Source organism: Ailuropoda melanoleuca, chromosome 3 (genome assembly GCF_002007445.2).
Source record: "Ailuropoda melanoleuca isolate Jingjing chromosome 3, ASM200744v2, whole genome shotgun sequence".
NCBI classification, from domain to species: Eukaryota; Metazoa; Chordata; class Mammalia; order Carnivora; family Ursidae; genus Ailuropoda; species Ailuropoda melanoleuca.
Genome location: NC_048220.1, coordinates 48,420,355 through 48,438,493, shown reverse-complemented (window position 1 = coordinate 48,438,493; position 18,139 = coordinate 48,420,355). Strand labels below are relative to the sequence as shown.

The following is an 18,139-nucleotide window of genomic DNA, read 5'->3' as shown; positions in this document are numbered from 1 at the left end:
GCATATCGTTAGAACAGATTAGAATATAAAATACATTTGTGACTAATAAGCAAGATGAACCACATCTAAAAACAAATTATGTTCCTTTTGATGACTAATCCTAAACAACAGCAAAAAAGCATTGTCTATTTGTGAGAAGGGAAGTAGAAAGAAAAGAGTACAAACTTTGTTTTTGTAGTTTTATCTATTAGTTAGTGCTAATGAACAGAATAAGATCATTTTACGACTAGAAAATTATTGCAATTCGAAAATGTCTCAATTAAAACTGTTGGTAAGTGCCAGTCATTGTACAAAGCCATGAAGACTCAGAAGTGTAGGAATTAGTCGGGACCTCAAGGGGATCACAGTGACGTGGGGAAGCAGGTTGTTGTGGCGCTCTGGGAGGAATCTGCATGACGGGTGTGGGCATAGACTGTGGGAGCGGAGAGGAAGGAGGGACTCATTCTGTCTGAGGGCTGCAGCACGCTTGTGCTCTGATGTTTTATGCAGTGGCATAAACAGGATTGACTTTTACCCTGGAAGAAGATTTAAGCAACCTAATTACCTTAGGGCCCTGAGGGAGGACCTGATATTCCAAGGGTCTCATCCTTAGCGTCCCAAAGTTCCTTCTCAGCACTGGGGAAGGAGCCAGGGAAAAACTCAGGAATGGGTAGGGTGGAGAAACTGGATCAGTCATACTTGCAGCGTGTGATTCTGTAATTATTGTGAATCTTCACATAATCTGAATGTCCAAGGTTGAATGTATTTTTGTCTCATAGACACCTGGTTTTCTTAATGCCATTCATCAAAGGTTAGCCCACTCTTCTAGTCACCAAAGTCTTCCTCTGTTCTGCAGGATCCATGGCTAGTGGACACTGGGGCACTGGTTGGGGAAAAGGGTAGTTTTCCTCACTTCCCTCACATTCACAGATAATCCTCCATCTGTTTCTTGCTATTCTAATGGAAGTTTTAATGATAAAAAAGGAAATAAAGGAATATCTTGAAAGAAAATATTTTATATCAAAGAAATTCCATTCTGCTTCTTATTCTCTCACATCCAGCAAATCAACCTGCCAGTTCAAGAATCCTCTACTGTAGCTCCTAGAATATTTTTCTCCACGTTTGTCTGTCAGTTTCTTCTCCCAGACAGTGAGTTCCTTGAAGTTAGCATTTGGCTAATTAGACATTGTCCTCTGGCTCCCACACAGTGCAGGCACAAAGAAAGCACTTGAAAGGGTTTCCTGAGTGAATGCTTTTGGGAGGTTTCTCCATGTCTGAGTCTTTGTGGTTGCTTATGCTTACTTCCCTGGGTCATAAAGCTGTGTGCCCAAAGTCTAAATCTGGATTAACTTTGCCAGGGGCATCAAAAGATCTTCAGCAGAAAACTTGAGGAGTCCACAGAAATGCTTCCAGAGAATTCTTCAGCACTCAAAAGGAAGGCGATCCCAAGTCTAATTTTGTCTGAATGTTTGCTGTTTGAAAGCCAATATGAATTTTTAATTTTTAGTGCAAGTATTTGAATAGCTAAGTCAGTCACAGTGTGTGAAAGTATAAGTTGAAAGGGTATACAATGAAAAGTTTCCTCTCTACCCAGGGAACTCCACACCCACAGGGCACCTTCCCACGTCTATAGACTATGATGGCAATGGTCCATCCTGAACTGGTAACTCGACTGCTGGACTCCCAAGCCTTCCTCCACCAGTCATACAGTCTTCCTCCTCCGAGGCAACCAAGTATTACCAGATTCTTGTATTTCCTTCCAGAGACAGATTAAGGGTACAAGTATATGAGGAAATAATTACAAATAAATATATGTATTTTCCAATAATGCTTTTAGTGAACAGAATCAGTAGAAAAATCAACATGAAGCAGAAGCTCTTACACTAAAAAGTGTGAGGGGAACACTGGTATCCAGGATGAAACGTGATCACTCATCAGAAGACAGAAATAGAGCAGGAATTTTCTCTACATGAAAATATAAAGAAAGGGTGAGGTCACAGATCCACTTGCCCATTAGGGTGGGCATTTCCACAAAACTAATGGACATTTGCCCAGCAGATCATGAGGGAACTTGCAGTTATGGAGTGACTGAGAGAAATTGTGGTGGCCTGCCTTCCTGGGATATTGTTTGCTAGAACATGGGCATGTTCTGCTCTAGGGTGACACCCTCCCTCCAAGGTTCAGTGGCATTTGATCACTTGGCATTTCCAGAGCCCTCCCACATTCATTCATAATTATTTCAGTGTAACAGGACTGAATTCCACCTTTCAGGTCAAAGGAATATGGCGCACACTGGCTAAGGATCCTGCACCCGCATGAAGCAAAGGGGGCCGTGCTTTCTGGAAAGAAAACCTTAGGCATTGCTACACCTCAGCTAAACCAACTTTCTCACCAGAGTTGTTCTTGGCAGTTTACTGATGGGAAGTTGGCCTGGGATGGACTGGGACAGGGCATGTCAACCAGTTATTCCTTCTTTCAGGTAGGAATAGGGATCAGGGAGCAAGAGCAAAATAAACATGGGACTTGTTAAATCAATTTCCACACAATTATTGGATCCTAACAATAGATAACGCACCAGGCAAGTATCTGACTTTCTAATCAGATTGTTAGAAATATAAGATATCTACCCACACAGAAAGGTGACTAGCAACACAGGAACTGATCAATGAGTCAAACAGATAAATGTGATAAACGTCAGAGAAGTGAGAAAATTTCTTCCAGCTCTGATAGAAAGGAAAGTTTCACCTGTATGTCTCCATAAAGCCTCTAGTAGGTGAGGTTCTCTCTACCTCTTGCCCTATACAATCTTGGAACAGTCTGGCTTATACACCCAGTGAAAGGTATCAAAGAAAGAAGGCAGCTGACTGTTCAGGTAGGCTTCATGGGATAGCAGTGCCTGGTGGGGCTGCCATGACTCAGGATTTAGTCTGTGGGTTTGGACATTCATGTGTTCCATTTCATAAAAGCACGCTGTTAATCACTCTTAGAGGAAATGATTCATTCACAGGAGTTATTTGTGGACCTGCATGTCAATACCAATCTATTGATTTACAAGGAGGAGAAATATCTTTCCTAATGACCAGAATGATCCTGACCACTGATGGTACACTTAGGTTTCAAAGATGCTGGAGAAATAATGGAAGATTATTTCCTGAATATGCAAACAGGGCCAAAAATTAGACCTTGAAGTGTAATTTAAAGCACAATCCCTGCCCCCATAATATTCATGCTGAATAGAAAACATACAAAAAACCCCACAAAACAACAACAACCAAACAAACAAAACTAGTATATCTGCCATATTCAAAGTCTCCCCTTTAGAAAGAGCAATAATTAAGATCATCAAATACTTGCAACCGAGTTCCCCTCTTCATATACCTTATGCATATTATTGGATGCATTCCAAAGATAAGACTTGATTAGAGGATGGAGTCTGCTCGCCTTGACTGATATTTCCCAAATATCCTGAGTTACTCTTTTTATAATACTGTGCACAGTAGCATTTTGGGGTATGTTTCTTTTATATTTTTAAACTTATTTTTAATTTATATACTGTAAAATTCATTTGAGTTCTAGGAGTTTTGACAAATAGAGTTGTGTAACCACCACCACAATTAAGATACAAAACAGCTCCTCACACCTCTCTCCCAAAAATACAGCCTTGAGTTATACTTTTAAGATAAGCTCCTTCCACAGATGGCTATCCTCATTTATTATGTGTTAATTCTTACCACTCTTGCTTGCCAGAGGGTCATATTTTCTGGCATTAGCTACTCATTCTAAGGCCTTCCTAACAGAATATGCTGTCATTCCCAGAGACAGACAAAATGAAGCTTTCTAATATGCAGGCATATATTTGCTTAGCTAGGAGGGGGCATATCAAGTTTACTGCATCTATGAACATAAAACCAAAAAACCAAACCAAACAAAAAAAAAAAAATCCTGACATATATTCTAAGGACATTTCCCCCAAAAGAAAGTAGGAAAAAATTCTACCATTCCAGTTATAGCTCCAACCACAAGAGATATATTAGCTCTCAGTGGTGGGAAAGAAAACTGCTAAGTCACATCTCCAGTTCATTTCCTTCCTTTAAATGGGTCACAAGGGCAGAGATAACCCCAACACCCTAGCAGCTGTTCCAGGGCTCAAGTAATTATATTCACTCCTGCTTTCCAAAAACTTGACTTAGGCACCAAGCACTCTCCTAAATGAAACCTACCTTTATTTATTTATTGTTTTCCCCACATCTATTTAATCTATGCAAGTTAGTAGCTGAATCTGTTGCTGTTTTAGTAAGACCTATTTAGCGTATATATAAAATATATGGTGTGCATGCATACTCAGCATGGACAATCTAAACAATGAAAAACTAAACCTGACTTTGTGTCTTGGTGATATTTAGGAACTTAAAAATTACATGAGTTCGATTAACTATTTTACATGTAAATAGGTCTTATCACCAATTAATATTTTCTGACCACCATGCTGTGGGCTGACAGATTACTTTTTATAACAAAATGGGAGGAATTTGGGTTTATAAATTAAATAGGGCCACAAGGCCATCCAGAAGGGCCCTACCTGGGGTCTTGCTACCAGGTATCTGGTTACCTCTTCTTATGTATACCCCTAATCCAGGGAGTGACAAGGCAGACCATTCCTTTCTTTAGAACATATCGCCTTTTCTGCCAACTGCATACAGAGACCCTTCTATTCCTGCCAACTACAGGGATACAAGACTGAATCATAATTTGCCAAATATATACAGATGAAGAACTCAGCAATACAACTACATATATATTAAGACAATTATGTTCCATTATTACAATGTTTAATTCTAAGATTCGAAGTCTCATTTTGTTATCCAAAATTCACAAAGAACCAGGTGATCCAATAAAATCCCACTTTGGAGGAACGTTACAACAAAATCTTCGTGTATGAACAGAGAGACGTTAGTAATCAGTCCATGTATCTCCCATCCTGCCTTCCTGGTACCTTCCCTCCAACTCGCTACCCTTTGCTTCTCTTAGCATTGTTGTTTATTCTTAAATGTCTCCTCGACGCCCACCTCCTCCATGCTTCCATCTCTGTGGAGAGCAGAGCTGCAGGTAGGCCACATAAGAAGGTGCCACTCTCTCAAATTAAATGGAAAGCCACTGTCTCCAATAGTAAGATGCAACATTTTCCAATGAAATGAGGAAATCTTCAAGGAATAAAGAATGTGAGCGAATATTCTTCCATGAATTTCAGGATGAATAAAAATCAGTGTTATGGAGTCAAGATAAGCAGATCTGCCTCTGGCATGCTGACTCACCATGACTCTTCTGATACCATTTACTGGAATGACCTTCGATTCAAGTGAGAACCACAAAATACCAGTAATTTTATCTGGGGAATATTTATATTTTGGTGCAGTAGGTGAATTCCTGATTAAAGGGCATTATTAGAAGAATTTTTTTTCCCCAAACTAAATGTTTCATCTTAGGCCTTGTATTTCTAATTGGTCCTTATGGTTTGAAAGGAGATTTTATTTTTGTTTTTAAAATCCTTTCATTCCCTATTTCCTCATCACTAACTCTTGTGGAAAATACCTGTGAAAGAAGACATCTTAAGTCCCAGATTTTTCTAACACATCAACCCAATATTTTCCTCCTCAAACTATTTGCTTCCTGACTTACAGTCTATTTGCCTTGGTGATTGAGTATAGGAAGAAAGTCAGGGACATTCTCTGCCCACAGCAATGAAAATCTATGATTATTCTAAGCCTCCACCTTTACCTCACACTACAAAAGGTGGACGGCTACTACCTTTCCAAACATCTCCTATGGTTGTAAGAGTGCAGGGTGACTACTTAGTCTTGGTCTATGTTTCACTTTCTTGATCCAGGTCCCCCTCCCTTTCTTTAAATAGGCTCCATGCAGGGCTTGAACTCATGCCCTTGAGATCAAGGCCTGAGCTGAGATCAAGAGTTGGATGCTTAACTGACTGAGCCACTAAGGCACCCCTAAGGGTCTTTCAACTCACTGTTGCCTGTTGGCCTTTTCAGGCATCTGTTTTCCAACTGGGTTGCAGAACCTTGTGGCACTTTGAGGATGGCTCCCTGGCATTCGTTTCCATATACTTTGCATCCTGGAAATAGCCAGGATGTAGGGCTTACCCCGATTTGCCGATCAGTGCAGAGAACGCAGCCCTTGGAAACTGAGGAGGGTAAGCAATAGCACACACAAGGTGTATATACCAAGTTCTTCGCACAATAGCTACCTGAGAGTTTATGAGAGTGCTCATGCTCTAATTAGGGATGTCTCAAAAAGTCATCTGCGGTCTAAAGTAAGATAAAAGTACACATTTAAAAGTTCCATGTGGAGACTTTAAAAACAGGAGATTTTCATTCCTTCTCTCATCCACAGCACTTTATTGAGCACTTGCTCTGTGTCAAGCACCATGCTGGGCACTGGAAATGCAGCGGTGGACAAAACAGACCCAGTCCCTACCATCACAGTCTAGCAGGAATTGCAAGAGTCAGTTTGCCACTGTTGGCTCAGCACTGTCCTAAGTTTCTGAGACCTGGGTTTTGACAAACAGGTCCTCCTGTCTCTGGGAAGGTGACCTCTGATATCTGACTGGGGGCAATCCTTCAGCTTCCCATAGCCTGGCTGAAATAGCTTACAAGACTCCCCAATCCCTTTTGTTTCCACTCACCAAAGCCATCTGTTATTAATGTAGGCCCAGAGCCATCTCCATAGTAGGAAAGGATAGAGAAGGGATGGGGGAGTATTCTCAATGTTGATCTCCACACTGAATGAATACACATGTCCTGGCCTCACCCACTGGCCTCTTTTAGTATGGTTCATATCCACTGCTGTGACAAGACCGACTCAGGGTGAATGAGTCAAGTCTATGTTTTGACCTGCAAAGCAGAGACACAGAGGCTGACCAAGAGCTTCAGCTTGGAAAAGAGAGATGCTCTCAGTCAGCATCCATCTATTAATCATGACAGCAATCCTCCGCTCCTGGCCACTCTTTCTTAACCCTCAAGAGCACCACGCTGTCTAGTGTTTAACACACTTTCACATACACGCTCTATTTTAAGTTTCCAACAACCCACTGGGGGTATCCCAACCCCGATTGCCTGGACAAGGAAACTGAGCCCCAAAATTAACTTGCTCAGTTGCTCACAGCTGCTAACACAAAGAATTCAAATCCAGACCCTCAGCCTCCAAAGCAAGGCTCCAAACTATCCCATAGGTGGTTACTTTACAATTTCAGGGTTTTTTTTTTTTTGCATATTGTCTTGCTCATGCTGGTGGGGAACAGTCTTACGACATGACAGTTTTCTGGGAGAAGCTACGGGTTACTGGCCAGGGGAGGGCCTGCAGCTCCCCCACCCACTGCCCTTGGCCAAGAAGATTACTGAGGCTCTGAGATCTCTCTTGCCATGTGAATAGGAATCTCTATCTGCCATGGATGCCTGCAGGCTTATTCTTAGAAATAGAGGGGAGTCTGGGGGTGGCACACATTGAGGTTTTCTAGGAGTTTGTTAATATTTTTGTAGAGGTCACTCAGAGTTTTAAGTTGACTGATTTCAAGATAAATTACCTCCTGGGGAAGACATCCTTTCCCTGTTCTTCCCTTCAACATTCCCCATCCCCAGTGAGTTTGCTTTTTGTGTTTTTCTTTTACCCCTTAGGGCTTCTCCTTAGCACCCTGTGCTCAGAAGACAGGGATATTAATAACTAGCAGCAGCTACAGCTGATTTCTCTCTCAAGAGAGCCGAGAGGAAGCAAATCCAGTTCTCCTTGACCTCTGTAGGGACTGGCAGTGTCCCTTAAGATCTTTACGCAGAAGGGACTGCTGTTTTAAAGTTCTGGGAAAATGTTCGTGGACAGATCTCAACGCCTTTTAAAGCTCCTGAATTAATGATTTTATTCTAGAACAGGCACACTATTATTTTAGGGGTGGGCTGTGTATACACACAAGTCAGAAATTGGGGGAAATTATAATATTAAAATAGGGAGGAAATGAAAATGTACATATGGATAATCTCTGCATTTGGGGACACAATTCTGCCACTGATGTTTAAAAACACATCATCTCTGTTCAACAATGTTTCTTTGCCTTACTAGGTTGATGGTGATAAAATGCAAACACTGAAAATAAATATGCTTTTGAAATTAGTATTGTATTAAAAATGTCACTTCTAATACAGTAAAGTGACTTAATTAGACTATGTCACAACTAAAAACAAAAATATTAAACAAAGACAATAACAATGTGTATATACCAAACACCTTTTGTTTCAAAATTAGTGATAACATTCATTTCCACGTAAGTGGAAGTATAAGATGTAACACGTGGTATAAAGACACCAGACATCACTAGCCATGCATTTTCTAATACCTTCTTAATAATAAAATACATTAAAAACTCAGTAAATTCTGGTCCATACTCTTATATGTCTGCCTGTATCTCTTTCTCTCTTTCTCCCACCCCCCCTTTTTATTTTTATTTTTTTTTACTAATTCTCCAGTCAAGCCCTCTAATATGAAATAGGAATCATTGCCTCTTTAAATCAGATCAGAATAAAACAGACAGAACCAGTCTGCACTTGGATGGGCTCTGCCATGGTCTGCTACAGTCATATGTAGCCTGGAGTTGTTGTCTCCAGTCTGAGTAGCCTTTTTGCAAATAGAATCTTCTCTCCACAAAGGGTATATAACCAACCATGGCCAAAATGAAGTTCAGAGAAAGGAGCTGCCACTTCCCCCCTCTATTTCAATAGGACACATTAACTTTATCTGAAAGCCAATTATCTTTATAGAAGCAACAAAATCTCAGATCAGGGTCCACCACACCCTCTATAACTGCATGTGAATTCAGGGATCAGGACCTGCTGAGAGCAAGGCGAGACCTAGTAAACATGGAAAACCATCCAAGAGCCTCTGCCCTCTCCATCCTTGCCCCGGTGTTGTCAACAGCAGAGCAGCATTCTCTGAGCTCATAAAGCTAGATATTCATTCTCCTCCTGTTCTCTTCACCTCCTTACAGGTGCCTGGTCCTTGAGTCAGCAGTGGTAGAAGACCTATCGGTAACAATTTTAGGAAGAAGCAGAAGAAAGATGGGACACAGGGCTGAGCTTTCCTTCTGCTAAACAAGCAAGGTCTTGCTCTTAATTACTAAGCCCCAAATCCATGGAAAGAAGACAAACCAGGGCTATCTTCCCACCACATAAATACAAAGCAAAGATTAATAGACATTATTTTTTCATTTTGTGATGATTTTATATAACAGTTTTAAGTAATGCCCCAATATTCATATGATAAAGGCACATATTTTTTCTCTCAGTTGGATAGTCTGTGTATGGAATTGGTAATCCAATATAAAAAGGCCTATTTTGTTTTAATTGTGCTACAGTTTTCAAACCTCTCATGAAGACACATGTGGGAATATCCAGGTCCTTGCAAATCTGCATTTGCTTCATCAAAGACTGAAGAAAATCACTAGAAGCTGTTGGCCCTCTGACCCCTAGGACCCTCACCCTACATTGCTCAGCATGTAGCCATTCTCACAGGGCCAAGGCCCTAAGCATCCCATTCAAGCTCAGAGGACTTGTGTACAAAGGGCCCTCACTGGAAACGTGGAGTCAGCCACTTGGCTCTTTCTATCACTATCCACATGAGGAGTGTAGAAAAATGGCAAGGAGACATGTGAAGGGAAGCAGAGCCCTTGGTTTAGACTCCAGCCCACAGGCTCTCCCACACATACCTGATGTAGCCACCAGGATGCAGTAACCGGCTCAGCAAGGAAATGTCATGCACCTCAGGACTCACCGAAAGCCAAGCTTTATGCTTACACCTGTGAAAGAGGAGACACAAGCGCAGTTTTAGAGATTCAGTCTTCAAAATTTTCACCTGAGGTTGCTCCAGGTGGAAGACGAAAATGCAGAAGTTGGGGCACCTGGGTGGCTCAGATGGTTAAGCCTCTGCTTTCGGCTCAAGTCATGATCCCAAGATCCTGGGATCAAGTCCCGCATTGGGCTCCCTGCTCAGCGGGAAGTCTGTTTCTCCCACTGCCTTTCCCTTGGCTTGTGCTCTCTCTTGCTCACACTCGCTCTCCCTCAAATAAATAAAATTTAAAAAAAGAAAAGAAATTGCATAAGTTGCCAAGATGACTTTGTGACATTGGCTTTTAGCCTTTATTAATCACATTGACCCCATCCATTTGATACACCCCAGCAGCACACCTTGCTTGGAGTGGGTAACTCAGAAAATCTGAGATCCAAGTTAAGCAGACAAATCTCTTCACCTGCGTGGACTTGAATACTCCCCATCCCCCAGCAGCAAAGGCCCCCAAGACAGGGAGGGGCAGGGGAAATTGGTTCCTTCAGAACAGAAACAACCCCAAAGACACATGTAAGTCACCACTAGCAGATGACAATTCCATCTCAGGATGAAAACCCACATCAGAATGCATCCCCGTTCTGACTCCTGCACTGAGTGCTGTGGGCTTGAGCATGCCACTTCATCTATCTGGGCCTTGCTACCCTCAATTTTCTTTTTTCTTTTTTTCCTTTTCTTTCTTTCTTTCTTTTTTTTTTTTTTTTTGTACTCTCATCTTAAGTGGGCACAATGGCTGGTTGAATTCCCAGGTTTCTTCTCAATCCAGTGCACTCCAACGCCCCCCCAACCCCCAGCTAAGATTGTGTTTGTGGATTTGCACTGGACCTCTAGGGTCCCACTGCAGGAGGCCAGGGCTTTACGCGTTAGTAATAGGTCTGTAAGGTGACGGGGAAACCAGTGATACTCCAAACAGTCCTAGGATAAGTGAGGGTCAGTATTAAACAAGCATCACTCTTCATAAATTAGTACTGATATCTAGCCAGAACCCTTCGGGGAAAAAAAGGGACTCTTTTTTAAACAGTTTCTTTCTCTTTAAAGGAAAATTGCCAAGAATGCAGAAGGAAATGAAGATGATCAAAGATGAGGATGTGCATTTCAATTTGGGTGTGAAGAGAGCCCCCTCCTTTCCCCACTGCCTGCAGCCAGTGGTTTCCCGAGGGAAAGCTCCCCAAAGACACCCCTTCCCAGAAGCTCTCCGGGGGCCTTTTTCCCAATTTCGGTATGAACCTCCTCCGGGACACCTAGATGGATTCCCGGGGGTCTTCGAAGGAGGAGGGTCTCGGAAACGGAAGAGCATGCCCACCAAGATGCCCTATAACCACCCTGCGGAAGAAGCCCCTCTCGCCCTCCACTCTGAGGAGAGCAAAAACCACGGCGCTCCGAATCTCTCTTTGCTCTTCCCGCAGCCCCCACGCCCCAAGTATGACTCGCAAATGATCGACCTGTGCAACGTGGGCTTCCAGTTCTACCGCACCCTAGAACACTTGGGCGGCAAGCCCGTCAAGCAGGAGCCCGTGAAGCCCAGCGCCGTGTGGCCCCAGCCGACCCCCGCTCCGTTCCTGCCCACGCCCTACCCCTACTACCCCAAGGTCCCCCCGGGCCTCATGTTCCCCTTCTTCATGCCCTCGGCCTCCCCCTTCCCCTTCAGCCGGCACACCTTCCTGCCCAAGCAGCCCCCCGAAGCGCTGCTGCCGCGCAAAGCCGAGCCTCGGGAGAGCGAGGAGACCAAGCAGAAGGTGGAGAGGGTGGACGTGAACGTGCGCATCGACGACAGTTACTACGTGGACGTGGGCGGGGCGCAGAAGCGCTGGCAGTGCCCCACCTGTGAGAAGTCCTACACCTCCAAGTACAACCTGGTCACCCACATCCTGGGCCACAGCGGGATCAAGCCGCATGCGTGCACCCGCTGCGGGAAGCTGTTCAAGCAGCTCAGCCATCTGCACACCCACATGCTGACGCACCAGGGCACACGGCCCCACAAGTGCCAGGTGTGCCACAAGGCCTTCACGCAGACCAGCCACCTGAAGCGCCACATGATGCAGCACAGCGAGGTGAAGCCGCACAACTGTCGCGTGTGCGGCCGGGGCTTCGCCTACCCCAGCGAGCTCAAGGCCCACGAGGCCAAGCACGCCAGTGGGCGCGAGAACATCTGTGTGGAGTGTGGCCTCGACTTCCCCACTTTGGCCCAGCTGAAGCGGCACCTCACCACGCACCGGGGCCCCATCCAGTACAGCTGCTCCGAGTGCGACAAGACTTTCCAGTACCCGAGCCAGCTGCAGAACCACATGATGAAGCACAAGGACATCCGGCCCTACATCTGCTCCGAGTGCGGCATGGAGTTCGTGCAGCCCCACCACCTCAAGCAGCACTCCCTCACCCACAAGGTACCGCGGCCGGGGGGCGGGAGCTTGGGGAGCAGGCGCAGAGCCCTGCGGGGGCGGGGCCAGGAGACCTTGGCCACGGTGCACCTGGGACGCGAGGGCTGGGCAACCTTGTCCAGGGGGGCTGCTTCCCTGAGTCCTCCCCTCCTTCCTCGCCTTGAAATGAGGGGCGCTGAGGAGAGCAGCAAGCAAGTCCTTTGCTATCCAGCCTTCTAGCGTCTAAGACGGGCCTCGAAATAAAGAATGTGGCCAGTTCGGAAAGGAGGGTGAGGAAGGCCAAAGGAAACAACAGTTCCTTGTCCTGTTGCTTCTTAGCCTCCTACAGCCCCTGAAATTCGGTTTCTGGAAACCTCATCCAAGGCACTAGCAGGAGTGTGTCGTTAGACCTCATTTACCCAAGACCGGCTCTGTGCCCGGGATATACTATTCAGAGCCTTCTTCTAGAGACTTCTCTTGGTCCTTTGCTGCCGAAGCAGTGGCTGTTTTGGGTCGTTTTCTCCCTCAGCTGTGAGAACTGCTTCATATGCACATGGCTCTGGGTCCAGCAAGGCCTGTCCTTTGGGTAGTAGAGCCTTTGGCTAGTTGGGTGCAGTGCCCTGTGGTTTGTTTTGTGGGAAGTGAAAGAGCATCCTTCTGTTTTCTTTGGTTTTATCTCCCCTGGGCTCAGGTCTTTAAGGGGAAATACTGGCCCAAGGATCAAAGTTCAGCCTAGTTTGCAACCAGAGCTCTGGAGCCATGCAGGATATACTAAGGCAAGGCCCCAGTCGTGTCCCTGAAATCTTACCCAACTAAGCTGACTTAGGTCTCCTTTGAGCTTCCGAAAGGGGAGCTTTGCCCCACTGACCTCTCCACTCACACTTTTGACCTCAAGTGGTTTTCCTGGCAGGAGAGACTCCTAATAAGCCAAAGTTTCTAAAGCACTCTTTAATTCAGAAAGGTTAGCAGAAGACTGCCCAGCCAATATAACATCTCTACTCTGGCATAATGGGTTTCATTTGATAGGTTAGGGCACAATGTGGGCATTTTTTGGCTCTGCAGCAGAGATAAAATGTGTGGCTGCCTTGTGGGTAGTACACAAACAGCTCCTGTCCTACAAAAGGCACCTGTAGATACCATCCAGAGAGGAGGCGCCTGCATTTGGCAGGAAACTCCTCTCTGGCAGGTTCAACAAAGAACGTGGTACTGAGATTCAGCCACGAAGGGGACCATAGGCTGATTTTAGGGGCTCCTACATGTGTGGAAAAGGAGTCAAAGATGCATTTTAGAACATATAAAAATTCTGTAAGATAGGAGAAAATGAAGTTAAAAATGGACAAAACAACCTGGTATCTGAAATGTCTCATTTGAATTAGGAAACAAAACGCATTTTAATTCACAGTGTCAGCAAACAGTGAGAGGTAGTATTTATTGAACACTTGCTGTGTACCAGCTGCTTTACTTCTCATTTAATCCTCTTCAACAACTCTAAGAGCTACCTGCAGGTATCTCTACTCCAGATTTGCAGAAGGCACTGAAGCATGGGGCAGTCACCGAGAATCTGGGACTCCAGCTCTTGAATGCTACTGTCAAGTGTTCCCCTTGTCCACCCCTCACTCCTAACAACCCTCACGGGCTCCTCTTTGTGATTTCACTGATCCTGTTAGTGACACAGTCGCTTCCTTTGTTCCCCAAGTTGTATCCAGCCTTCCATTCACTTGAGTTCTAGGCCAGCCTACATGTGAATTTTACTTGGGACACAGAATTCTCTTTAGAGAATTCCAAAAACATTGATAAGTAGATTCTTCTCTTTGGTCGCAGGACAACAGAATCATAGACAAGTGTAGAGGCAATCTTGAGAAGAAAGATGCTGAAGTAATGTTTAAAACCATCAAGAACATAATTTTTATTAATTTCAAAATTTTAAACTCAAGGCATGAATATGCAACACACTGTTAAAATTCATCTTCTTAGGAGGGCATTAAAATTTAGGTCTCTTTGTTCGCATAAATTCAGACTCACCTACAATCATCTAGACTCAAAGAGTATTCCAGCTGGAAAGAGTCCCTGATTCTCATGAGCCACCACCACATCTTGAGATGAGGGAGCCATCACCAGGAGAGGCCATGAGACTTGGCTAAAGTTAGCCAATAAATGGCTAGGCAGAGTCCTGGACTCACCCTTGGGTGCCATGGGCTCACCAAAACTGAGGAGTGATATTTTCTTATCATGTCCCACATTAAAGAAATGGACATATAGGCAGAGAGACTCAGAGCTAAACTTGGAACTCTTCTCTCCCTAGGTCACTATGGATACCAGATAATATGTGTTTTATAAGATACAGTTGTTAGCTAAACAACTTGTTATAATCCTGTAACAACCTTAGTTTTAATGCCACGGTTCTCTTGTCCTTCTGAAAAGTCATTCTGTGTTAAGATGGCTTGCAAAGGCCTTTTCAGGAAAGCACTGGTGAGTCAGGAATAGCTAATATTCTACTTCTGCTATGAGTCCCTGGGAGTGCTTTCAATTGAGGGCATTGATGCTTAAGTATTCAAACTCTGTTCCATAAATAGCGAGGAAAGTAGAAAGTCTACTTCTGTCCTGTTTTCTAGTTCAGAAAGCTGTCCTCTGCCAAATTTCTCTATAGGACAGAAGCTAGCTGAGCAGAGGCACCATAGCCAAATCACACAGAGGTCACTGTGACCTGTGGGAGCCCAGGAGACTATTGCAAGAGGTGATTATCAAGTTGTAATTTATCTAAGTGTGGATATGAATTGTTCATCTGCGATTTTCAAGTCCATTAATGAGGATGCAAGAAAACCTTGATTTTCATATGAGAAATGATATTATCACTTGAGGAGGGTTTATTTTTTCATTATCATGAAAGGTGGATTATAGACTCATTTCACATATCATTCCACAGTGCTCTTACCAAAATCCTATTAATCCCCAGAACTGTTACTGTAGGATTAACCCCTGTAGCAGCAGGAACAAGAGCAGCAGCTTTCTTTTCCTCTAAGGGTCTGGCTTAGTTCATGGTTTTCAGAAAACAAAAAAGATTATGTAATCAACACTTTTCAAGAAAACAACAGTTAACAAGGCTAATGCCACACCATTTGGGACTCAACATCTGTCACCAAGCTCTTCACGGACTTGAGTGGCGAAGAAGAATGAAGACTATAATTCTGATGAAAGCATGTTACCTGCTAACCACAGCGTTTTTGGAATCTTGCTTCCCTCCAGGGTGTGAAGGAGCACAAATGTGGGATTTGTGGGCGGGAGTTCACTCTGTTGGCCAACATGAAGAGACACGTGCTGATCCATACCAACATTCGCGCCTACCAGTGTCACCTCTGCTACAAGAGTTTTGTGCAGAAACAGACCCTCAAAGCACACATGATCGTCCACTCTGACGTGAAGCCTTTCAAATGCAAGGTGAGCAGTGGGCCCCCTGGAGGGATGTGGATGCTAGGACTCAGAGGGTTGTGCTAACGCCCTATGGGGGACAGTCTCCAGGAAACTTCCCACTATGTTTCATCAGCGGGGTCAGCAAGGCTCAGAGTAGGTCTCTGGCCAACCTCAGGCCCATCTGCTGCTCAGTTCCTCTTTGCACCACCTGTGCTCACACCAGCCCTTTGCTGGTCCCGGAGAAGCCTGCCCTGTTTGTCCCGTTGTGGAATCAGAGTGTGCAGGGAAGGAGGCAGCCAGTAGGGGAAGTCTGAGGATGGAAGGCCCATTTGGGGAATGAGGTTGTTAAAGGATGAAGGTGATGTGGAGAATTCCCATTCCAGAAAGGAACAATCGGGTATAGTCTTCTTCTCCTTACAAGCCAATGAGTAGAATAGAAAAAGGAGTCAGAGAGGCTTTTAGTATTGCCCCCTCCCTTCTCATACCACCCCTGTTTGCCCTCCTGACACTTGGACTGAGCCGTGTAATTTGAGGGCAGGTCTTCCAGGCAGGATGAAAGAGATTCTGAGGTTAGCCCCTCCGATGACTTTAGAAATGCTTGTTTGGGTCAAGGAATAACTGTGAGCACAGTCATCTGAAGTGTTTCTCATTTGTTCCTAAGTACCATGAAGTGCAAGGATCGAGCATCTTCATTAAATTGTCTGTATCAGGTTAACCTGGTTGGATTTTTATTTTATCAGCAGAGATAACATGGGAGCTGGAGATTTGTAAAACTCAAGGCAATGACTGGTATTACTTAGAAATGCTTGGGCTTTCCAGGCTGTTCCCCACTCCTCCTGTCCCCCCCACCCACATTGTTTCCCTTCTCCACCTCCAGAGTGAGAAGGAATCTTGCGGAGGATTGGGTAGTTTAATTCAAGGAATGTACGGCACGTGTCATCCCCATCGTGAAGAGAGGGCTGAGGGGGAAGGAGAGGGGAATCACACCTTCAGTTAGAGCCTCTCTGTTACTGCAGGTCTGATGGGGTCCCAATGGTGTGCTCTGTCCATCCGAGGGGCTGTTCCTGCTTTAATCCCTCTACAGCATGTCCCCTGTCCCCCCTCCCCACTTGAAGGAACCCCCTGTGAAGCTAACTGCTTTCCTGTGTTGGCCACTCCTGGACGGGGTGAGAGGGGTCAGGAACCAGAGCTTCCCTAGACCTGTATGAGCATTCTCTGGAGGTGGGGGAGGGAGGTTTCTCCCTCCAGCCCTTTCCTGCCACCCACTTGAGTTTCCCCTCCTTTCCTTCAAGTTCCCAGTGGTTTGAAAGTCAACTTATGTCCATCTTGAGTCATCTGAGCTGAAGGGGGAGGGAGCTACATGCAGACGGGGCTACATAATTCATAGTGCCTGGTACAAAATGAAAATGTGAGTCCCTTGTTTAAACATTATTAAGATACTCAAGGTGGTAAACTCAGGACCCTTCTGAGTTGGGGCCTGTGTGACTGTACTGGTCACACGTCCATGAAACCAGCCCTGGTTGCATGAGCCTATGGATTCCATATCCCACCTCTTTGCTCTCTCATTTGGCACCTTAATTTCCTTTCTGCTTCCCACTTGAGCCCTCTGCTTTTAACAGAGCTGTTCCTGCCTGCCAGGGGTTTGCTGTCACCTACAGTGGGGGTGCAAACAGGCACTGTTGGTCACTCTCCATGCGTTATGCTGAGTTTATTCCTGGGCTTTGAGCATGAAAAGTATTTTTTATCTTATCAACTGGTGGCCGAACACGTACCTTGTTAAACCACGAAGGGAGCCATGCTTGCCATCCCTTCCACGCCTGTCCGATCCAACCAACTCCCGCTTCCACCTCATCAGTTCGGGTCCAGCAGTAGTGGTTAAAGCAGGCAGAAAATATCTCTGAGACAAGGGATATGTCAGGGAGCAGAGCTGATACAGGAAGAGAGCTTGCAGGCTGGGGTTGATCTGGGGATGCAGAGGCAGTTCTGTGTGCCTACATCAAGGGCCTCAGAGGGGCCTGGAGGATTTCTTGGACCAGGTGGTATCTGAGGGTTTAGAATGTTCTCTCTGGTACGAGTGCACAGAAGACCATGCATCATAGTGCAGCCTGGGCCCAATGATCAGTGAGCCAGCCTTCCCTGATGCTTTATGCCTCCCCTCCTCCTCCATCCACCCCCGTGATAGTGCACCATACAGGGTTCAATGGGTACCTCAGGATCCACTCTGTAGTTCAGACCTCTCCTTGAGAGCAGATTAGGCTCCGGATGTATGCTCATAGCACCAGCTTCCATAAGAGACGCTTGCCGGATGAAATGCCAGCTCTGAGATGATGCGTAGCTTATATTCTTCAGTGGCAGATGGGCCTATTGCGGGAACTGGATGAGTCATCTGTAAAGGCCACCCTTGCCTGGTGGGGAGGTTTTCCTAGGAGACCACACTATGGGTCAGGAGGCCGCCTAGGAGAGTGTATCTATCATTAGAATAAAAATAAGTGGCTGTGGGA

The 18,139-nt window shown here is 45.1% G+C and overlaps 1 protein-coding gene across 10 annotated transcripts in view; it reads left to right on the top strand.

Annotated features, from left to right (window-relative positions):
- Positions 1-18,139, top strand: part of ZNF366 (zinc finger protein 366) — a 69,448-nt gene that overhangs the window by 37,535 nt on the left and 13,774 nt on the right. For 5 of the 10 annotated variants that reach the window (XM_019801879.2, XM_034656333.1, XM_034656334.1 and 2 more), the window contains 3 exons: positions 9,023-9,134; positions 10,912-12,257; positions 15,474-15,665. In XM_019801879.2, the coding sequence (XP_019657438.1) occupies positions 10,926-12,257; positions 15,474-15,665 (1,524 nt within the window). In that variant the 5' untranslated portion in view covers positions 9,023-9,134; positions 10,912-10,925. The remainder of the gene's footprint in view (positions 1-9,022; positions 9,135-10,911; positions 12,258-15,473; positions 15,666-18,139) is intronic. The other 5 variants (XM_011227608.3, XM_034656338.1, XM_034656339.1 and 2 more) reach the window with 1 other exon arrangement.